Below are 24508 nucleotides of genomic sequence, written 5' to 3' on the forward strand. Positions count from 1 at the left end.
CCTCCTCATCTTTATTTTCTTGGTTCAGCAATGTATCAATGTGCAATTTGTGTTTTATTTTTATTATAGGGCAGATATTTCTGGCAGATTTCTACCACTTAGAAATAGAACAGCCCTCTCCTGGCCGGTGTTGTTCAGTGGTTAGATTGTCGGCCTGCACACCAAAAGGGTTGCAGGTTTGATTTCCAGTCAAGGACACATACCTGAGTTGTAGATTCCATCCCCAGCTCTGATTGGGGTGCATTCAAGAGGCAATCAATTGATGTGTTTTTCACGTCCGTGTTTCTCTTTCTCTCCTCCTTCCTCCCTTACACTCTCTCTCAAAAAAATCAATGGAGCCCTAGCCAGTTTTCTCAGTAGATAGTGCATCAGTCTGCAGACCAAAAGATCCCGGGTTCAATTCTAGTGGAAGGCACGTACCTTGGTTGTAGGCTCCACCCCACTCCGGCCCTGGGCAAGGTGTGTGCAGGAGGCAACCAATCAATGTGTTTCTCTCATATTGATGTCTCTCTCTGTCTTTCCCTCTCTCTTCCACTCTCCCTAAAAATCAATGAAAAAATATCCTTGGGTGAGGATTAATAAAACAACAACAACAAAATCAATGGAAAAAATATCCTCAGGTAAGAATTAAGAAAAAAAGAAAAGAACCCTGTCCTCTATAGAGGCAGATAAATCAACAATATCTATTATGCTCCAAGCACATGTTCAATACAAAAAATTCTCCTTTTCTGACAAAAAGTTTACAGTCTTACTGAGGAAATTGTATTAGCATTTATTTACTCATTTAAGAAACATTTCTGGCACTATGCTAAGTACTACATATAAAAAGACCATAATAAGAGTTTATAACCTATACATTTGAAACTATCAGAAAATGATTCAATACGACATAATAAAATGATTATATGATGTATAATTAAAGGCATGTCTTGTTCCCCTCCTTGCTCAATTGCCTTACTCCCATGTCAACATCAGCTTCAAACAAGTGTGTTCAATATAACAAATTTCAAAATCAGTTTTATTAAATGGCAGATTCATTATTTTAAATGAGTTTGTATTAGTTTTCTATTACTGTCTTAACATTACCATAAACGAAGTTAAAACAACACATTTATTATCTTACTTAGAGTTCCAAAGGTCAGAAGCCTAAAGTGGGTTTCACTACTAAAATCAAGGTGTTGGCAGAGCTTTGGGGGGAAATCCTTTTCCTTGCCTGTCCCGGTTTCTAGAGGCCGCCTGCTTCCTTTGGCTTTGGCCTTTCCCTCTATCTTCAAAGCCAGCAGCATCAGGCCAACTCACACTGCCAACTCTGATTCTACTGTCTCCCTCTTCCACTTTTAAAGACTTATGATTACACTAGAGGCCCAGTGCACAAAATTCATGCATGGCTGCGATGCCTAGGCCTGGCCAGTGAGCATCTGGCGTAGATGGGCAGGTCCCAGCTGACCTCTGGGCCCTGGGCAGCACCTGGGCCCCTGTGCACCCTCCCCTGCCTGAGTCATAGCACCTGAGTCCCCACATGGAGATGCGGTGAGCACAGTCGGACGCCGCAGGCCAGGGCACAGCTTGGGCCTCTGGGCCACCCAGTAGTGCCACATGGAAGCCAGGTGGGCAGCGTGCTCTCTCCCAGCCGGCCTCATAGACCGGCTCCTGTGCGAACCCCCGGGGAGCCCGACCAGCCCCTCAGGTCCCAGTGGCTGCAGCCTGGCTCACCAGGAAGAGGCCACACGGGTGCAGGTGGGCTCCTCGCAGGCACCCAGCACCTGAGTGTGGGGGCTTCCCCAGCTCACGAGCCCTGGCATCCCAGGGGAGGGTAGCAGGGGAAATGAGAGCAAGCTTGGTGGACACCCTGCATTCTCACCGCACTTCCTTCCCTGTCACCCCCACCCCGAGGTAGCCAGCAAGAGGTTGCAGCCCCCTGCCTGGGTACTGTGGGAGGTTGGTTGCCGCCACCCACTCCCAGTTTCCCGTCCCAGCCTGGGGCCCAGCCCCGATCAGGTGATCAGGGCCTACAGCTGCTGGTCACCATCTGCAGGGCAATGGGTCGGGGCCAGGCCCTCCACTCGGCTCCCTCAGAGCCTGGGAGCCGGACGGCAGCCCCACCCCCTGCCACCACTGCTAGTCACTGTCTGCGGGGCCACTGGGCCCCCACTCGCACCTGCCTTGGCTTGGCGCCACCTGCTCACCTGCTCCACCATCCCGCCGTGGTACTGCTCTTGTCGGGGCCCATCAGGCTGGCAGCGCATCCACTGCCACCTGCTGCCAGCGCCATGTTGCCGACACCTGTCATGTTCCATGCTGCCCCCTGGTGGTCAGCGCACATCATAGTGAGCGGTCAAACTACCTGTCTCCTGGTCGAACTCCTGGTCGAACAACCGCCCGAGGGGACAATTTACATATTAGGCTTTTATTATTTAGGATTGGGCACACCTGGATAATCCAAGATAACCTCCCTATTTTAAGGTCAGCTGATTAGCAACTTGAATTCCATCTGCAACTTTAATTCCCTTTTGCATTTAACATAATATATTCACATTTGGGAAGGGGGTAGTCACATTATTCTGCCTACCACATATATTATCTGCAAGATTTCTAAATAGAAATTTTAAAATAAAAATATTAGTTTCTACACTCAAAAAATTCTGCTGTTTATATTTAGAGACAAAAATTAGTAAATTCTTGGGAATACTGGGAAAGCCTTATAATAAACTAGAGACCCGATGCACAAAATTTGTGCAAGGGGCTCTGCCCTCGCAGCTGTGGTGGCTTGCCTCTGCCCTCAAAGCCCCGGCTTCATCCAGAAGGTCATCCGGAAGGACATCTGTAAGGTCATTTAGCTGTCTGGTCTAATTAGCCTATTACACTTTTATTATTATAGATGAGTATTTATGACTTGTACCCAAACAGATATTTTGGTTAATTTATACTAACTGCTTAAGAAAAAGTACAATAATCACACTTGCATATTTTGACTGGTTGTTGATGTTCCTCGGTATCATTAGATGGAGTAGAAATATTCTCCAAACCATCATTTAATTCTGCATATTTCTCCTAACTTTTCAGTGTCCTCAGAGGAACTGGAAACCTCTTCTTTTTCCCCTCCTCTTTGGAAGTAGTGAGTTTCCCCAGGGATTCTACTACTTCATTTCTCAATTCATCTTCAGATTCTTCAAAATTTCTGAAATAATAAACAGTAAAAATCAACTTCATGATATCAAAACATTGAAGAATACATATGAAAATTAGCTTTCCTTCTCATACTCCACCCCTACTTGAGCAAGTTGCATTTTCACCCAGATAATAAATTATTTATCACACCAGTCAGATTTTTCTAAGAAAGATAACCAACGTTAAGAGAATGTTATTCTGTTTAGCTGGACTTGTGTTCAACAACTTTTATCATATTTATTAATACCCATCTAATGTGTAAAAAGGAAAGTAAGAAGACCCCCCCAAAAAAAAGCCATATATTGAGCCTTTACTATATATGCCAGTCACTGACCTAGAGCACTTCACACATACTCTGTTTCATCTTAGATTAACAGCTTTATAATAGCCTAAAACTGGAAGCAGCCCTAGCTGGTTTGTCTCAGTGGATAGAGCATCAGTCCTGGACTGAAAGGTCCCAGGTTCGATTCCAGTCAAGGGCATTACCTTGGTTGGAGGCTCGATCCCCTGCCCTGGTCAGAGCATGCCTGGGAGGCAACCAATCAATGTGCCTCTCTCACACTGACATGTCTCTCTCGGTCTCTCCTCCTCCCTTCCACTCTCTAAAAATCAATGGAAAGTATCCTCAGGTGAGGATATACAAAATAAATAAATAAATAAAACTGGAAGCAACCCAAATGTCCATCAACAGGTGAATGTATAAATCAATTGTGGTATATCCATCAATAGATTACTATCTATCTATCTATCTATCTGTCTGTATATCCTCTCTAATAAAATGGTAATATGCAAATTAACCATCACTACACTACATAAGCCATGCCCACCAGCCAAACCACGCCCACCAGCCAATCAGGGTGAGTATGCAAATTAACCCCAATCCAAGATGGCTACAGCCACAGAGAGCTAGGTTTCCCAGGTAACAGAGCAAGCCAAGCTTTCCATAGCCGTTGCAGGCCTAAGCCTCCACTCAAGCTACAAAGTTTCAATTATAGAAGGTAAACAAATTCAAACAAATGGCGGCAGAATGGAGCTTGAGAGAGCAGGCCAGGGTTGCTGGCAGCAACAGGGGAAGCAAAGCTTTTCGCACACCCTGGCCGGGCTCACCCGCTTAAGGCTACAAAGTTTCAATTGTAGAAGGTGAATTAACTGCCACAGAAATGGCTGCCGCCCCAGGCTACAAAGTTTCAATTGTAGAAGGAAAATGAATTCCAGATACCAGGGCCTCCCCTTGGGTTGCCAGGAGGCATGGCCGGCCTGCAAACCACCACAGGCCCCTCGCTCAGGCCACCCCACACCCCAAGGGAACACCCACCCTTATCTGTGACACCCTTCAGGGCAAACCAGCTGGCCCCCACTCGTGCACCAGGCCTCTATCCTATCTAATAAAAGAGTAATGTGCAGATTGATCATCACTGCAACACACAATATAGCTGCCCCCATGTGGTCAAAGATCCTGCCCCCATGTGGACACAAGATGGCCACCACAAGATGGCCAGCAGGAGAGGGCAGTTGGGAGGCACCCGGCCTGCAAGGGAGGGCAGTTGAGAGGGACCAGGCTTGCAAGGGAGGGCAGTTGGAGGTGATCAACCCTGCAGGAGAGGGCAGTTAGGGGTGACCAGGCTGGCAGAGGAGGGAAGTTGGGGGCAAACAGGCTGGCAGGGGAGCAGTTAAGCATCAACCAGGCTGGCAGCGGAGTGGTTAGGGGGTGATCAGGCTGGCAGGCAGAAGCAGTTAGGGGCAATCAGGAAGGCAGGCAGGCAAGCAGTTGGGAGCCAGCAGTCCTGGATTGTGAGAGGGATGTCCGACTGCCCGTTTAGGCCCGATCCCACCAGGATCGGGCCTAAACGGGCAGTCGGACATCCCTCTAGGAGTCCCAGATTGGAGAGGGTACAGGCTGGGCTGAGGGACAACCCCCCGCCGTGCACGAATTTCGTGCACCAGGCTTCTAGTATATATATAAAGAACCAGGGTCCATAATGTCCAAAACGACTGAAGGCTTGATCAAACACCAGAAGTCAGTCCTGCAGTCAGTTCTGGGTCACCATGGCTACCCAGCACTGACTGCCACGCTGCAGGCGCCTCATCAACCCAGCACTGACTGCCAAGGGGGCTGTGATCAAGCCCGAAGAGAAAAGCAGGGCAGTCAGTGCTGGGTCAGCATGGCGGAAATCCTGGCAACCCAATACTGACTGCCATGCTGCGGGCGCCTCAGTGACCCAGCACTGACTGCTGAGGGGGCTGTGATCAGGCCTGGAAAGAAAAGCAGGGTCTGATTGCAGCCCCTGTGGCAGTCAGTGCTGGGTCAGCGTGGCAGAAGTCAGTCCTACAGTCAGTGAACATAGGGTCAGTTAATATTAAGTGAACATAGGGTCAACTAATGTCTCTTTGAGAGAAGTTGAGAATATAAAGTACAATGTAGAGCAATTACTTATATTATTTTACATAAAACTCTTTTCAACTAAGATATTTTCCTTTATTTAAAATGTATATTTATTGTTAAAAGTATTACAGATGTCCCTTTGTTTTAGTTTGTTTGTTTTTTCCCCCATTGATCTCCTCCACCCTGCACCCCCCCCTTCCAGGCCTTCGCCAGACTATTGTCTGTGTCCATGGGCTATTCCTATCTAATACATAAAAATCTAGAAAGATTTAGAGAAAATAAAATGAAAGATATGCCAGGTAAATACTGAACAGAAGAACTGAAGTTGCTGCATGAATACTGGATACAGGCTTGAAGCCAAAACACAACTCATGAGATAAAGTTAGTCATTGTAACATAACAAAAGGTTCCTTTCATTAAAGAGATAAGATGGTTCCCAATACTTATACACATAACAGAACAGTGTGGGGGTTCAGAATGAGCCTCACCAAGATGTGTCTCAATGGTATGCAGATTTTTGAGCTAAGGGCAATTTTAGCTTCAGGCTCAAGTGAAAATTCTGCCCCTCCCTTTAACTACCTAAAAAAAAAATTGAATTAGAGGCCTTGCCCATAATAAGACATTATCTTACCTAATAATAGAGAAAGATGTAAATTGACCATACCTTCGCTATGCCCACAGCCAATCAGAGTGAGTATGCAAATTAACCCAACCAAGATGGCAGTTAATTTGCATACATACCTGGGTCCAGGGAACCTCCTCAGCACCCAGGTCACTCCCAGCCGGCCATCAGGTGGAGGCTTTAGGTTTAGGAAGGGGCCGAGCCTGCCATCGGAGGGGCAGGGGGCCCCTTCCCAAGCCTAAACCTGGGGAGGAGGCTTTAGGTGTGGGAAGGGGCTGAGCCTGCCATTGGAGGGACAGGGGTCACCTTCCCAAGCCTAAACCTGGGGCATAGGCTTTAGGCTTTAGGCTTAGGAAGGGGCCAAGCCTACAATTGGAGGTATAGGGGGGAACCCCTTCCCAAGCCTAAAGCCTGGGTGGAGGCTTTAGGCTTGGGAAGCGGCCGAGCCTGCGATCAGAGGTGAGGTGGTGGGGGGGGGGGGGGTCCTGCCCAAGCCTAAACCTGGGGTGGAGGCTTTAAGCTTGAGGAGGTGCTGGGGGGAACCCCTTCCCAAGCCTAAACCTGGGGAGGAAGCTTTTGGCTTGGGAAGGGGCTGAGCTTGGGATTGGAGGGAAGGGGAAAATATCAATGGAAACATATCCTCAGGTGAGGATAAAAAAAAAATAAAAAAAGAAATGTCATATCCTATGAAAGACACATCTTGAAAATGCTTAAAGAAAGTTGACATTTTTTCATGGTGAAGGGACTGGAGTTTGTGTTGATAAAAATACCTTGGCAGCAGCGGGGTGATGGGGCTGGTGCCTTCCCCTGATCAGCCCAGTTGCCTCAAGCAAAGGGAGGCCAGACTGTGGCTTAGGTCCGCTCCCAATGGGGTGCGGGCTTAAGCCATCTGTAGGACATCCCCTGAGGGCTCCCAGTATGTGAGAGGTGGCAGGCTGGACTGAGGGACCCCTCCCCAGTGCACGAATTTCGTGCACCGGGCCCCTAATCCTATATAATAAAAGGCTAATATGCAAATCTACCAAACAGCAGAATGACCGGTCACTATGACACGCACTGACCACCAGGGGGCAGATGCTCAATGCAGGAGCTGTCCCCTGGTGGTCAGTGTACTCCCACAGGGGTGTGCCGCTCAGCCAGAAGCCGGGCTCATGGCTGGCTAGCACAGTAGCGGTGGTGGGAGCATCTCCCGCATCCGCAGCAATGCTAAGGATGTCCAACTGATGGCTTATGCCCACTTCCTATGGGGAGCAAGCCTAAGCCATCAGTTGGACATTTCCTGAGGGCTCCCGGACTGCGAGAGGGTGCAGTCCAGGCTGAGGGACCTCCCTGTCTGAGTGCATGAATTTCGTGCAGCAGGCCTCTAGTTTAGCAATAAAAAGAATGAGCTCTTGAAATATACAACAACAAGGATGAATCTCAAAATTATTCTCTTTAAAACTGTTCTCAAATGGTAGAGTTTCTAGGAAGATTAAGGGTGTTGTCATTCAGTAGTCTAAGCAAAAGCCCAAGATTGAGGATGGCTTATCTCAAAATGAATGTGGGTCTGGCCTTTGTCTAATGAAGTGAATCCCAGTAAGATTTGTAGAGACTCACAAGATTTCTAAAAATACACACACACACACACACACACACACACACACACACACACACACACTGAGTGGCCAGATTATTATGATCTCTGAATGCATAATAATCTGGCCACTCAATGTATATCCTATATAATAAAAGGCTAATATGCATATTGTCCCCTTGACCAGGAGTTTGGCCAGCAGCAGGCCAGCCAACCACCCATGTCCCCCTCCCCCTGACCAGGCTGGCCAGACCCCACCCATGCACAAATTCATGCACTGCGCCTCTAATATATATATTATACTAGTGTCCCAGTGCATGAAATTCATGCACGGGGGGGGAGGGGGGGCAGGGAAGTGGGAAGGGTATCCCTCAGCCCGGCCTGCACCCTCTCCAATCTGGGACCCCTCAGGGGATAACTGGCAGTCAGACATCCCTCTCACAATCCAGAACTGCTGGCTCCTAACCGCTCGCCTGCCTGCCTGATTGCCCCTAACTTCTGCCTGCCAGCCTGATTGTCCCTAACTGCTCCCCTGCTGGCTTGATTGCCCCTAACCACCTCTGCTCGGCCCCACATCCAGGACCGAGGATTCCTTCCTCCGGCCGACCACAGGCACCCGGGATCTGGACTTCCCTCCCTCTGGTCAGCCATAGGTGCCCAGGCCGGCTGCAGCCACAGGGGATGGTGGGCAGGTGGCTTCGCCTGGGCTGCAGCTGCAAGTGCTGGCACCCAGGACCGCGGGGTGGGCGGCTTCTCCATCTCCCGGGCCACAGCCAGCTGCAGGTACTGGTGCCCGGGACTGCAGGGTGAGCGGCTTCTCCGTCTACCAGGCTGTAGCCAGCCGCAGGTGCTGGTGCCTGGACCGCAGGCAGGCGGCTTCTCCGTCTTCCCTGGGATGCAGTGTGGGCGACTTCTCCAGCTGGCTGCAGCCTGGGATCATGGGGCAGGCGGCTTCTTCATCTCCTGGGCTGCAGCCAGCCTCAGGCGCTGGGGCCCGGTTTCTCTGTCTCCCTCAGGCACTGGAGCCCGACTTCTCCAACCCCCACTGGCCTGGAGCAGCGGGGCGGGGGGGGGGGGGGGGGGGGCTGCCACCATGTTTTCAGGTTAATTTGCATACTCACTCTGATTGGCTGGTAGCGTAGCGATGGTAATTTGCATGTTTCTCTTTTATTAGTGTATATGTGTGTGTATATATATATGTATGTATATATACATATATATGTATGTGTGTGTGTATATATATATATATGGGATATATATATGGTGTGTGTGTGTATATTTGTATATATGTATATATGTATATATATGTATATATGTGTATATATATATATATATATATATATATATACATATATATATATATATACACACCAGGCTGGACCAAAAGGGACAGATATAGTGCTAAATAAAAAGAGGCTATTGGATTCCAAAATTCTACAGTAGGATTCAGGCTGAGAAAAAGTTTATATAGACTAGGCAAGAAAATTCTGAAAAATGAAAGTGTTTAGGGGGATCAGACCCAAAAATTATCATCTATAGTATAAACAATATGTTTATAATATAATAATTAGACTACAGAGACTAGAAATTGGATACAAATACATATATAAATGTAGTAGATCATCAAAGTGGCATTTCAAGATGGTAGCAAAAATAAAGATTTTCAGTAAATGATGTTAGAATAGTAAGGACTTATTTGGAAAAAAGTAAGTTGGAGCCACATTTTACAGTATCATATGAGTAAAATTTAAGATGAATAAAATATTTAACTAAATAGAAAAATAAATCATAAAATTCCTACATGGCACAAGCCACTAAATAAAATCAAAAGGCAAACAAAAAATTGGAGGAAACATTTTTAATCATTTAACAGATAAAAGGCTAATATCTCTAAAATACAAAAAGTTCTACAAATCAGTACAATGTTAATAGCCTAAAATTTTTAAGTGGTTAAGGCCATTTAATAAATTGTGTCCACAGGAAGAACTAAAGATGGGTATTGAGCATATGTGAAGACAACCTCATTCATAAAAGGAAAGCTAATTAAAACTAACCTGAAATGTCATTTTATTACCTATTAATGGTGTAATGATCCATAAATTTGGTAACACACAGAGCAAGAAAATGTGTGGGGAAACAGGCACTTCCATATGTTGGTGGAAGTACTCATCGGTGTAGCCTCTGTGAAGGGCAATTTGACAATATCCAATTTCAATTATACATACTCTTGACCTGATACTTTGCTGTTCTGGGGATTTAAAATATATATATTCAAGATACACTGTTAAGGAAAAAAGAGGAAGTTTCACAATAATATGTACACTATGAAACTGTGTATATATAAAAAGAAAAAGAATACACACATATATATATAAGATACATATTCACTTACATTTTAATAGAATTACTCAGGAGAAGTAGGCACAGAAGATTAGGTTAGTGACTCTGGGAAGAGGAATTGTGTTGCAGAGGTAGAGACAGCAGGCAGACTATGAAAAGAGTTTACCTTTTGAATTTGGAACCACATGAATATTTTGCATATTTTAAAAGTAAATTATGCCCTAGCTGGTTTGGCTCAGTGGATAAAGCATCAGCCCTTGGACTGAAGGGTGCTGGGTTCGATTCCAGTCAAGGGCATGTACCTTGTTTGCAGGTTCCCCGGCCCTGGTTGGGGTGCCTGCGGGAGGTAACCAATTGATGTGTCTCTCTCACATCGATGTTTCTCTCTGTCTCTCCCTCTCCCTTCCACTCTCTCTAAAAATCAATGGGAAAAAATATCATTGGGTGATGATTCACAACAACAACAAAGAGGTAAATTATAATACAGTTTTAAAAATTAAAAGAACTCCAAATTTTAGAATAAGCGAGTTCAGTAAAGTTACAGCATACAACATCAATAGTAGTGTATACACTAGCATTAGCCAAATTGAAAACACAGGAGAAAAATTACCCCATTAATAATGGCAACAACGACAAAAATTAAGTGGCACCTGAACAATGAAGAAAATACAAAAATACTGAAGAATATCTTTAAAAAGACATAACGGGGGGGGGGACAATGGTAAGATATGTACACATATAATTCCTTAATAAAAAAAATTTAAAAAAAAAGAGACATAACAGATGGAGAGCTATACTATATTCATGGGTGCTAAGATCTATAATCATAAAGATGTTAATTCCCATAAATTAACAAATGTAATGTCATTCTTATCAGAATCCCAACAAAGTTTTTCATGACACTTTACAAGAGAATGCAAAGATGTATATGTTGAGTAAAGGGCAACAATAGCTAAGGTAAGTTTAAAGGAAAAGATGTGGAGACTACAAGGTGAGACTAGTCCTACCAGATATCAAAAGGTCTGATAAAGCCACAGTAATTAAGACAGAACTTGATCTAGAGATAGGGAACAATGCCATTGGAAACAAATAGAGCCCACAAACAAACCCACATATATATAGTAAAGCCTGGTCTCCTTAGCTAGGTTTCTGAGGCTATCTTCTATGTATCTACAACAGTATTCCCACTTTCTACTTTCATTTAGGCATCTGGATATGACCTACTTACGTATCATCATCATCATCATCATCATCATCATCATCATCATCAGATCTTGGTTCTGGTTGTCCCTCATCTACTTCAATGCCAGAGGCCATCTCCACCTTCCCTTCATTTTCTTTAGGAAGCCATTGTTGTAATGTTCCCACTGTTAAAGAAATGACAGGGAGATTAAAGCATCCAGTCAATACACCTGAAGAGGGGTATGTACCAAAAGCCATATAATGAACATCAAACATAATGTTAAAACCTTTTAGAGGTTTTAAAACAAATAAGACAGTGATGACAACTGACACCCCAACTATTTTCAGCATTGTACTGAAGCTAGTAGGCACCACAATAAGACCAGAAAAAGTGAGAGGGAAAAGGATCAGTAATAAAGAGAAAATACTCCCCACTTTGGGAGTAGATGCTTTGATTGTATAAAGATATGTTTTAATCATGTGTTGTAATAACTTAAGAATTGCCAACATTATTGGACCACCCTATTCTTCACGGTTTCTAGAAAATTAGTCTTCAGCTCATTGTTAGCTTTAATCGTTAATGTCTGCAAAGAAAACTCAAAACACAACACACACACAACTTTATCTTTTTTGGTGGAGGGGATGATTTATTGTTGTTATTTTAAATGTAATTTTTTTTCTCTTGGAAAAATGATCAGACTAGTACAATATTTTGTTTCCTTATGGCAATGCAGCATCTCCTCAACAACTCTGTAAGATGTATTTTTATACACCAATAGTAAGGAAAATGTTGCCAATAAAACGACACAATGTTTTCTTACCCTTAAGACCTCTTTTAGTACTTTCTAAGCATATATTTTTTATCTTATATTACTTTTTATACTCATAAAAAGGAAAATATAAGTAAAACAAATTGGATACTGTATAACTAAAATTCTTCACATTCAGAGTCTTACTCCTCTGAATTATTTATTCTTTTACATATCAGTTAAACTTTTTTGGATCCTGATTCAAAGAGACCATAATAAAACAATGAGACAAAGAATTTTTTTAAATATATTTAATTGATTTTTTACAGAGAGGAAGGGAGAGGGAAAGGGATAGAGAGTTAGAAACATCTATGAGAGAGAAACATCGATCAGCTGCCTCCTGCACACTCCCTACTGGGTATGTGCCCGCAATCAAGGTACATGCCCTTGAGTCCACAGGCCTATGCTCTATCCACTGAGCCAAACCGATTAGGGCTGATATTTGTGTTTTTTAATGGTAAAAAAATAACATAAATTTACCCACTCAATTTTTAAGTTAACAGTCTAGTGTTATCTATAATAATAAAAGCCTAAGCGACCATCGCAACCAATGAATGGACGACCGAACAGGCTGTGTGGGGTGACCAGGCCGGCAGGGGGGTTAGTGAGGGGCGACCAAATGACTGAGCAGCAGGCTGCGTGGGGCAACCAGGCTGGCAGGGGGGTTAGTGAGGGGCGACCAAACGACCGAACAGCTGGCTATGTGGGGAGACCAGGCCCGCAGGGGGGCAGTTGGGGGTGACCAGGCCAGCGGGGGAGGGGGGGCAGAGAGGCAACCAGGCCAGCAGAGGGGGGCAGTGAGGGGTGACCAGGCTGGCAGCGGGGGACAGTTGGGGGTGACCAGGCCATCAGGGGGGGCAGTAAGGGGCGACCAGGCCGGCCGGGGGCAGTTAGGGGCGACCAGGCTGGTGGGAGGGGTAGTTGGGGGCAGCTAGGCCTGCAGGGGGGGGCAGTTAGGGGCAACCAGACTGGTGGGGGGCAGTTAGGGGCGACTAGGCCAGCAGGGGGGGCACTTAGGGGTGACTAGGCCAGCAGGGGGTGGAAGTTAGGGCGATCAGGCAGGCAGGCAGGTGAGCAATTAGGAGCCAGTGGTCCCAGATTGTGAGAGGGATGTCTGACTGCTGGTTTAGGCCTGATCCTGGGGTCCCAGATTGGAGAGGGTGCAGGCTGGGCTGAGGGGACCCCCCCCCTCGTGCATGAATTTCATGCACCGGGCCTCTAGTTAAATATAGGCATATTGTACCATATTGCATGACTAACACTTTATTCCCATTGTACAAGTCCCCATTTCTCCCTCCCTTCAGCCCTTGGAAACCACCATTCTACTTTCTGTTCCCATGAATTTGACTATTTCAGATACCTCATATAAGTGGGATCATGCAGTATTTGTCTTTTTGTGATTAACTTATTTCTCTTAGTTTCCTCACGTTTCATCCATGTTGTAGCATATGATGAATTTTTTTAAGCTGAATAACATTCTACTGTACATATACACCACATTTTCTTTAACCATGTATCCATTTAGATTGCTTCACATCTTGGTTATTATGAATAATGCTACAATGAACATGGGTGTGCAAAAATATCTCTTTGAGGTCTTGTTTTCAAAATTTTTGGATATATACCCCAAAGAAGAATTGCTGGATCATCTGGTAGTTCTATTTTATTTATTATTTTTTAGGAACCTCCATACTATTTTCTATAATGGCTGCACTATTTTATTTTAGTTTTGTTTTATTTTATTTTATTTTATTTATTTTTTTTTGGAGGGGTACCAAATTACCTTATTTGAAGGGAAGGTACAAATGAAAGAATGTAAGTGGATGAGTTGGTACAACTCATAGCAAATGTAAAGGTAACTCCAACATGCAGGTACTGCTTTGGTGACCACGTAAGTCACCCCCGTGGCCGTGGGAAATCAGCCTAAGGCTTAACTCCCATCACTGTCTCCCAGGGTGTGCTTGTCAAAGAGGTACTGGGCTATGCCAAACTGGGGTGGGGGAGAAGGCATCTTGCACAAGTTGGTTTTCACCTCCCCATTCAGGTAATGAGTCTCACTGAAGTCATACAAATAGGGGTCGTTTTTGACAGTGGCCAGTTTGTGAAATTCCAGTAGTAACTAATTCACACTTTTTCCAAGTGTAATGCACATTCCATTGCATTTAGCCCATTCTCCCAGTCTTCATGGTTTGGTTTCTTGATATCCTGAAGGAAGATTCCACCACCTCTTTGGATCTGCAGCTTCATCAGTTTTTCAGCATGTTCCCCCTTCTCATGAGATTGGTAAAGAAAATATTTGACAAAGTTCTTTAAAGCCACATATTCACAGTCAAAGTAGTAAGACATGGGCAGGTAGATGTAGGAAGCATAGAGTTCGAGGTTGAACTGGTGGTTGCTGGAGGCCTCTTGATCCTGGTGGTAGTTCTGGTGCACCTGTGAGGGGGACGCCTGGCTGAGGAGAGGCAGCAGCAGAGGTGGCAGCTGAGAGCACTGGAACAGGGGCCTGGGGCTCTTGCGACATCACAGAGCACTGTGAGGAGGCTGGATATGAGTGGCTGGCTGGGATGGAGGAAGAATACCAAGCACTGTTGAAGCAGGAAACTCCAGCACCTCTTGGCGAAGACTATACGGCTGTACTATTTTACAGTTTCACCAACAGTATGTACATAAGGTTCCTATTATTCTACATCCTTGTCAATAATTATTATATTACTAGAGGCCCGATGCACGAAATTCGTGCAAGAGTAGGCCTTCCTTCCCCCAGCTGCCGGCACCGGCTTCCCTCTGGCACCCGGGACCCGGGCTTCCCTCCAGCACCCGGGACCCGGGCTTCCCTCAGGCCGCCGGCAGGCACCCGGGACCTGGGCTTCCCTTGCAGCCCCGGCTTCATCTGGAAGGTCATCTGGAATAACATCCAGAAGGACATCCGGTCTAATTAGCATATTATGCTTTTATTATTATAGATGGTTTTGATAGCAGCCATCTGAATGGGTGTGAGTTAATATCAGTTTGTGGTTTTGACTTAAAATTCCCTGATAATTAGTGATGTTAAGCATCTTTTCATATTCTTGTCATTGATGTCTGTTTTGTTTTGTTTTTCTATCTAATTTCAACCTTGTTGCAATCAAGAGCATTATTGAGACAGATTTTCTTTTTAAAAATCCACCCAAAAAACTAAAGGAATTCACAAAAATTGAAAGTGCTGGTTTTTAACTGGCTTTAAAATCTTGTAGAACTAGACTACTTTTAACTACAACTTTGGGAATTTTGTTAAGTATGTCTACATTAGTTAAAGCCACATCTTCATGGTCAAAGTAGTAGACATGGGCAGGTAGATGTCGGAAGCATAGAGTTCCAGGTTGATCTGGTGGTTGCAGAATAATAAACCACTATATAACTTAGTGGTTTATATTTAGGTTACAATTCTGCAGTTAGGCAACGTGGGCTGGGTTCAACTAGTTGGCTCTTCTGGTATCAGCTGGGCCCATTCAGCATCTTCAGTCACTTGTGAGGTCAGCTGGAGGCTGGCCAGTCTAGTATGGCCTCACGTAGATGGCTTGTTCCTCTGTTCTACATGGTCTCCCAACCCAAGCTAGTTGAGAGCTAGACAGGCTTCCAGAAGGAAAGAACAGAAGTTCCTTGAATACTTAGACTTGGTGCACCACCACTTCCATTGCATTCTACTTACCGAAGAAAAGCACAAGGCCAGTTGAGATTCAAAGGAAGAGGGGGGAAACAGTTAATGATGGAGGAGCTGCAAAGTCCTATTACAAACACCATGGATACAGGGAAGAATGATGGATTATGCTTATTTTTGTAATCTACTACATCTATCACCCCTCCCCCCTCTTCGTGCACTCCACACCATCTGGTTCCTAAGGGTCAAACGAGTGTTTCATGTTAGTCTCCATGAAAGCAACTTGCTACCCACTGATACCCATTGTACAAGTTTTAATGTTCACTGAAGTCCAGACAATAATATGTCAGAACTATTGCCTGGCCTACAATAACTATAAAACACCATGGACTGAATGCTGTATCCCAATATCAGAAACATTAAAAGGAAAAAGAGGATGAATGTGCATCTCAGAATTGGTGAATTTAAGGAAACTGAGGCACAGAAGGGTTAAATGACTGACCTAAGATCACATGGTAATTAGTTGGAACCTGCATCAGAACCAGTATTCTTGGCCACTATTTTAAAAGCTGTAACTTATTAAGCACCTACTCAGACAGGCAATTTGCTAGACACTTTACAAACAATATCCTTTGAAGTTGGTACCATCTTAATTCTGATTTTACAAAGGAGGACAATGAAGAAAGATTGGTTATCTTATTGGAAGTATCAGAGCCAGAAATTATACCAGATCTGTCTAGATATAGAACCCATTATTAACCATTATTCAATGCTGCCCGACAATATACTGCAGATAGAATCTGATGTAAAAATAAACCTTTAAGTATTCCAAATGAAAATGCAAGTGTTTACATTTTTTGCTTTGTTTCCTCTTCATTAGCACAATATACCCTTGAAACATTTTGACCGAGGAAATTTATACTATCATAGTAAAAAAATTCTAAAAGAAAAACCAAACAATGATATGGGTGTAGGCAATTATATTTATGTATCAATAAAGAAGAAATAACCTAGGAATGGATCCAAGAATATATAAGGATAAAGTAAAATGAATTTTGAGCCAATATGAAAATAATTAGTCAACTTTTTTTGGAAAGTTGGCAATTTGGATAAAAAATTAAAGTTAGTTCCTACATCATACTATCTACCAATACAAATCACTGTCATGAGCAAAAGGGTGGGGAGGGAGAGTGTGCTAATTTAAAAGAGACTTAAGTAAAATGTTACTCACATGAAATATTGTCTCTTGAGAAGATACTGCTTCGGACTATCAGATGTAAAAAACATTTTTGAGAAAATAGAATGTGGCCTGAGTATTAAATGAGGTAAAAATTTATTGATATAAGGTTTTATGGCCCAACTTTGAAAAATACTGGTAAATGTTACATGTGTATTTTCTGCCACAGTAATGTTCTAAATATGTCTATCATTAATTCTGTTGTTCAAATCTTCTACATACTGCCCTGGCTGGGTAGCTAGGTTGGTTAGAGCATCTTCCTGATACACCAATATTACGGGTTTGATTCCTAGTTAGGGCACATACAAGAATGAATGCATAAATAAATGGAACAACAACAACAACAAAAGTGGTACGAATCGATGTTTCTCTATATATATCTCTCTCTAAAATCAATCAATCTATACAATTTTTTTTAAATCTTCTATATCCTAAAACGTTTTGTCTGTTCAATCACTAATGAGAAAGGTATGTTACATTTATCCACTAAGAGATGGATTCGTCTATTTTTATTAGATCTATCAATTTTTGCTTTATATGTTTGACATTGTGCTAATAGGTATATACAAATTTAAGATCATTATTTTTCTGATGTATTGACACTTATTTAATTATGAAAAGTTGTTCTTAAATATATTTTTATTAATTTCAGAGAGGAAGGCAGAGGGAGAGAGAGATAGAAACATCAATGATGAGAAAGAACCATCATTCGGCAGCCTCCTGCATGCCCCCTACTGGGAATCAAGCCTGCAACCTAGGCATGTGCCCTTGATCAGAATCGAACCTAGGACCCTTCAGTCTGCAGACTGACGCTCCATCTACTAACCCAAACCAGCTAGGGCTGAAAACTTGTTCTTTATCTACATTTATGCTATTTGCCTTAAATGAATTTTTCTTTTAGTTAACACTTGCACGTTATATTTTTTCTACCTATTTACCTTCCACCATAATTTCCCTACCCAACTTGATAGTAATACTAATATTGGCAATCACATGCCTTAACATAAATAAATAAATAAATAAATAAATAAATAAATAAATAAATAAATAAATAAATGAAGTAATACACTAAAAGTGTTCTATGGCTGTGTGCTCATTCACTATGGTTACCTACTAAGTCCCAGGCACTATATCAGACACTAGGGGTGGAGAGGCGAAGTGGGGTGGTGAGTAAGATAAAGCTCTCACAAGTCTAGTGAGAAAAAAAGGTATTAAACAAGAAATTAAAGTGATCTTTATTTATATAATCAGAGAATTAATGTCTTCTGGAATATTAAGCAGGGGCACCAAACCTAGAGGACTGAAAGAAAAACATGCCCAGATACTTACTCAGCCACCTAAAACAGTGGTACACAAGCAGTAGTTTCATTGAGATACAGGCCATAGCAATCACAAAAAGTTCAAAATAATTACTACTTCATCTTTTTATGACCTGGAGTTAATTGATAAATATAATAATGAAGTGTCAATATTTCATGCACTTAACAAATATTTCAGTGTGAGACTAATTAATGTGAAATTGTTAGAGGCAGCTAACAGAAGACAGTCGACAAACTTAAGGACTTACTAGAATTCTTTGGATTAAAGAGAAGCATATTAATCAAGTTGCAGGTTCTTTCACTCATTCATTCAAAAAATACTTATTAAGAATCTACTAGAAAAACCAAGATGGTGACATAGGTAAATGCCTGTACTCGCCACCTCCCACAACCATATCAAAATTATAACTAAAATACTGAACAACCATCATTCAAAACCACATGAAAGCTGGCTGAATGGAAGTCCTACAACTAGAGAAGAAAAGAAGAAAGCACATTGCAACTGGGAGGAGGGGTGGAGGCATGGAACAGGCTGGCCTGACACCCACATGTGCCATTTTGTTCATCAGGAGGGAGATCATCTCTGCAGAGGCCTCCTGTGAGGAGCAGAGGTCCTAGTCCCACACCATATCCCCAGCCCAGGGTTCCAGAGTTGGGAAGAGAAGTCCCTGCAACTACAGACTGTAAAACCAACGGGGATTTTGGCCGAGTGACACAGGCAGCTGGAGATCCAGGTGTTCCATTGAAAGGGCCAGCGCATGAGTACCAGACTCCCAGGAGGCTTTGGGGTCCCAGACACATACTGGGAAGAACTGGATTGTCTGGTCTGGGGGCAGGAACTCGGGGAAGGCTTTCTCCCAGACAGGGGTGTTCGCAGGGGTCATTGTTCCTGTGCTGGGAACTCCCCTGTTGCAAAGCTGACTGGCAGCCATATCTGAGTATCCAGCCTGATTCACACTGTTTGCTCTCCCCTGGTGATTCCGTGAGACCCCGCCCCATCCAATTTTCAGTCCCACCCAAGCTGTTTGCAGTAGCCTTTCCATAAGAATGGCCTGTCCTGGCTCTGGCTTCACTTGGCTATAATCTCTCAAACGAGTTGCAACTGGTGTCAGTGTGCCCCAAACTATCAATAAAAGGCCCGAGACCCGGCACTAGCACCAGCCTGCCTTACTTCACAGCTGAGCCTCATCTGGGCACCTCCAAACCCAATATAAACACCAAATAGCAGCCATCTGCATACCTCTCTGTAGCTCCTGCCAGGTGGCCCCAGCAGTGGCTGATTTTGCACCTCCCTGGAGGCCCTAGAGCCAGTGCACCTGGTGGACAGCTTCAGACCATACCAGATTACAATTCTATCCATCCACAAGTGACACACTCAAGAGGCAGACTCAGTGAGCACCAAAGCCCACTGAAGCAAAGTCCTGCTCCATTGGGGTGTCTCTTATACAGCAGCTCTTCTGCTGTAGTTGAAGCTGGTCCTCACAACCAATTGGCCTGGAGGTCAATTTCTCACAGTGATGCCAACAGTAATCAAGGCTTAACTACAACAAGACTGTGCACACATCCCACACAGGGATGCACCTACAGCCCAGATCAGGTGACTGGGGAGGCTGAGCCACTGGGCCCTACAGGATACCTACTGTACAAGGCCACTCTACCAATTCCAGGAGACATAGCAGCTCTACCTATTACATAGAAACAAACACAGGGAAGCAGCCAAAATGTGGAGACAAAGAAACATGTCACAAATGAAAGAAACGGAAGCAAGAAAACTACTGGATACAGAGTTCAAAGCCATGCTTAGAAGGTTACTCAAGGATCTTAGTGAGAATGTCAAAGACATGAAAAGGACCAGTCAGAAATTAAGCATACACTAACTGAAATAAAGAATAATTAATAGAGATTCAGCAGTAGAGTAGAGGATTCTGAGAATCAAATCAACTATTTGGAATATGAGGAAGCAAAAAACACCCAATCCGAAGAGCAAAAAGAAAAAAGAATCCAAAAATATGAAGCTAGTGTAAGGAGCCTCTGGAACAACTTCAAGGGTATCAAATTATGGGGGTGCTAGAAGGAGAAGAGACAGAGCAAGAACTAGAAAATCTATGTGAAGAAATAATGACTGATAATTTCTCCTACCTGGTGAAAGAAATAGAGAGTACAGTCCTAAACAAGAGGAACCCAAAGAGGCCCACACCAAGACACATCATAATTAAAATGCCAAAGGTTAAAGACAAAGAGACAATCTTGAAAAGCAAGAGAAAAGCAGTTAGTTACCTTAAAGAGAGCGCCCATATGACTGTCAGCTGCTTTCACAACAGAAAGTTTGCAGGCCAGAAGGGAGTGGCAAGAAATATTCAGTGATGAATAACAAGGACCTACCACCAAGATTACTCTACTCAGAAAAGCTCCCATTAGAATTGAGGGCCAGATAAAGAACTTCACAGACAAGAAAAAGCTAAAGGAATCATCACCACTAAACCAGTATTACATGAAATGTTGAAGGTTCTTTAAGAAGAGGAAGAAGAAGGAAGAGGAGGAGGAGGAGGAGGAGAAAGAATAAAAAATATGAATAATAAAATAGCAATAAATACATATCTATCAACAATTGAATCTAAAAATCAAAATAAACAAACGTGAAATCTAATGAACAAAATAAACTAGTAAATAAAATAGAATCAGAGGCATGGAAGCATGGAACAGACTGAGGAACCTCAAAGGAAATGGGGCAGGGCAAGCGGGAAGAGATTAACCAAAGATTTTACCTATGGACACAAACAATAGAGTGGTGAAGGCCTGGGGCAGGGCGAGAACCAGGTGGAGGGGGACAAAGGGGAGAAAAAAAGGGACATCTGTAATACTCACAACAATAAAGATTTACCAAAAAAAAAAAATCTACTATATTCCAAACCCCTTTCACAGACCTATCTGGTGGTTGATGGGAAAGTAGGAAGGGAAGGGTAACTGGCAATAAAACGAAATGACACATAAATTTAATTTTTTTAACTTAAAATAAAATATAATGACTGAAAAGAAATTTCAGTAATCCCATCACTCTGAGAAGCATGTTTGTTTTTCCTGCCAGCCATTTTTCTAGGCGTGTATGTAACAAATAAATAAATAGATTGTAAAAAGGAAAAAAAACACCATAATGACTGAAATGGGCACAAGGTTGCATCAGAGTGCAATCTCACATGAGAGATTGTTTTGGCAAAAGGAGGGAGGAATATTTGCTAACAGAGACGTGCTAGTAGCTTTGGCATTGGGGGGGGGGGGGGCTTTTGTGGGCGGGGCCTTATAATCTAAGGTGCTCAGAGTCTGCAGAGCCTGGATTCTAGCCTGAGGTAAGGGGGTATATATTGTAGGGTTTTAAGTTGAGATGTGATCCATTTTAGGAGGATTATCTGGCAGGGATGCCGAGTGTGAGCTGAAGGAAGAAAAGATGACAAGGGACAAGCAGTCAGGATTCCTGTGTGGATAGGAAAGATGAGAGAAGGCCAACAGAGTTAGAGGCTGAAAGAGCAAAGCAGAGCCAGAGTGGGGGTGATGTCAGCAGGTTACAAAAAAAACACAAAAAACAAACAAACAAACAAAAAAACCCTGCATTTTGCACTGCCACCTTTGGAGCAAGTTCCTATTTCTAATCCTACTTGTTAGATGAATTGCTTGTGTATGCCTAATGTTAAACTGTCCATGGGAAAATATAACAAGTCATGCATTAATTAATTTGGCATGATACATCAAAAGAAGAGTTTTCTGGAATTCTCTCCAAGAATCATAGGGGGAAACATAAGAAGAGACATCATGGCCACCACGTAGGTCTCCATCTCAGTGCCATGAAAAGTGGGAAGCATCCCTCCACTGGCCTGAGCCCGAGCCTTTGGTCTGCAGGCCAAGCCTGGTCTGCTCAATACTTCCTCTGGCCACCTCCAGCCTTATCCTTAGAGATAACACTTTATCCCAGGCCATGTGGGAAGGGAGTAGATAAGCAGATAATTAAAATGCAGTTTGTAGTTTGAAAGCGCTACTCTTTCTTCTCTTCAGTTTCAAACAGCAGTATGTCAACTGGGAAAAGCCATAATGCCAACTCCTAGATTTTAGTCAAACAGGTTCTCTCACTCTCCAACACAGGCCTGTGTATCCCTGCAAGGCCTCCCCACCTGCAGTGTCCCTTTTTCTTGTCTCATTCAAATCTTGTGTTTAAGATCTCAGTTTTCACATAGATCTCACAAAGACTGTGAAGTTTGGGTTTCACAAGCTGGCAGACCCACTCTTCATGAATAATCAGGTAACTTGCATTATGCTTAGTGTTGTATATATTTCTGGATTGGTCTTTAACTTTGTGAGCATTTACCAGCCTCGGTTACTATCTGGTTCATTTCTATGCCTCCTTGCAGCCACAGGCTTGCATCTCTGCAACACCAGGTCCCACCTGTGCAGAGGCCGCTTGTTTGATACCTTCCTGCCCCCAATGACTTCTCTTTTAACAGTTTACACCTGCATACCTGATAGAGGGCAAATTCCCGTTGTGATGGGAATTACCTCAAACTTTAGAAAATGATGGTTGGTTTCCCTTAAATTAAACACGAGCATAATCTTGCTAAAAATTGGAGGCAAAAACCCAAAAGCCAAAACATTATACATATTAAGATGCATTTTTATTGCCCATCTAATCTAATAATAGACAAATATGCAAATTGACCGCACCTTCGCTACACCCAAGCCATGCCCACCAGCCAAGCCACGCCCACCAACCAATCAGGATGAGTATGCAAATTACCCCAACAAAGATGGTGGCTAATTTGCATATCAAGACAGCATCAAAGAAGCCAAGAGCTGCAGAAGGGAGTAAAGCTTCGGAGAAGCAAGCAAGCTGGGGGGAGGAGAAGGGAGAAGCGAAGGCGGGGCCGGGGGTGAAGGGAAAAGCAGGCGGGCTGGCAGAGAAGGCAGAGAAGGCGGGGCGGGCGACAAGGAAGGAGCGGAGGCGGGGTAGAGTGCAGCAGGAAATCCTATTGCAGGATTTTTCCTGCAACGGGAACGCTAGTAAAATCATAATTTGAGTCCAGTAAATAGTGGTCAGAAATAAATGGACTCAGTTTAAAGCTAACCAATACTATCTTATCATCTACAAAGCCAATAGTCTTCCTTACTTAACTTTTCATCAGTTGTCAAGTGATCACATTAAACAAAATTACCCCCCTCTGATCCAGAGTTCAGGTCTTTTGTTAATGGCATTTGGAACAGGCTTGTACAAAGCAAATCAGCTTCTGAAAAGGCTGAGACAGCCTCCCAGTTCTTTCTCCGGCTAAAGGTTCTTTCATCCCCTTTCTGCACTTACAAGTCTGACAGACTTCCCCAGGGGACTGGTTATGTTCTTAAAAATAAAATACATACCAAACTCTCCTTCTTTGGCAGAAAATGAGCTACTTGTTAGGTGTGCTGCTGCCAAAAGATTCATCAAAGTTTCTGGAGCTTCATGCCGCCACTGTTTCCTATTTTCTGGAATGCCACTGATCACCACCACTTGGCCATCTGAAGAGGAGACTGTGTTATTAAAAAGAAAAATGCTTCTTCATTTGAGTTTTTATAAAATCACAGAATGTTGTTAGAACCTTTGGAGGCAACCTCATCCCATCACTCATTTTATTAGTAAGAAAACTGAGATACAGAAAAGTTTAGTGACCTTTGTCACATTGATGGTGGGTAGGAGAGTCACTTTCTGCTCTATTCTATTTGCTTATTTTAAATTAGATTTTCCTCTTATTGAATCATTGACTTAGAATGGATTAAATTGTACATTTGCAAGCCTTTTCTTGAAAGTTGGATGAATTCAGTATTTTGTAATAGTATAAATATGTCAATTCATACACTTATAATTACTAATTTCAGTGATAAACTTACATACTTTAACTTATAACATGGTTATAAATTTTAGCTTTCCCCCAGCCCCAAGAACATAGGAAATAAGTAATAAAAATCTTTACCACCTATAAAGGTAACACCTGGATGTTGCTGTAAACCTCTCCTAAGGAAAGAATATGCCAGAGCTCAAATGTAAATGAGGAATTTAGATTGAAAGTTTCATCACATACTAAACACTCCTAACATTTAAATAACACATTGGTTTACAAAGCAATTTTAAATGTTATCTTTGCACTGTTACCTCTCTAAACCTTGTGGGATAACTATTATTTTAATTCCAATTTTATTGATTAAAAAAAAACAACCCTTCAAGAAA

General features: G+C 43.1%; 1 protein-coding gene across 1 annotated transcript in view; it reads right to left on the reverse strand.

Moving 5' to 3' along the window:
• Positions 1 to 2587: 2587 nt before the first annotated feature.
• The window catches only part of NEK5 (NIMA related kinase 5), a 76820-nt gene continuing 54899 nt past the window's right edge, over positions 2588 to 24508 (reverse strand). The window contains exons 21-23 of the mRNA XM_079778565.1: positions 23665 to 23802; positions 11315 to 11453; positions 2588 to 3178 (exon numbers count right to left, since the gene is read on the reverse strand). Coding sequence (XP_079634691.1) covers positions 3052 to 3178; positions 11315 to 11453; positions 23665 to 23802 — 404 coding nt within the window. The 3' untranslated portion in view covers positions 2588 to 3051. The remainder of the gene's footprint in view (positions 3179 to 11314; positions 11454 to 23664; positions 23803 to 24508) is intronic.

The sequence above is a fragment of the Cnephaeus nilssonii genome (genome assembly GCF_951640355.1).
Source record: "Cnephaeus nilssonii genome assembly, chromosome: 8".
NCBI classification, from domain to species: Eukaryota; Metazoa; Chordata; class Mammalia; order Chiroptera; family Vespertilionidae; genus Cnephaeus; species Cnephaeus nilssonii.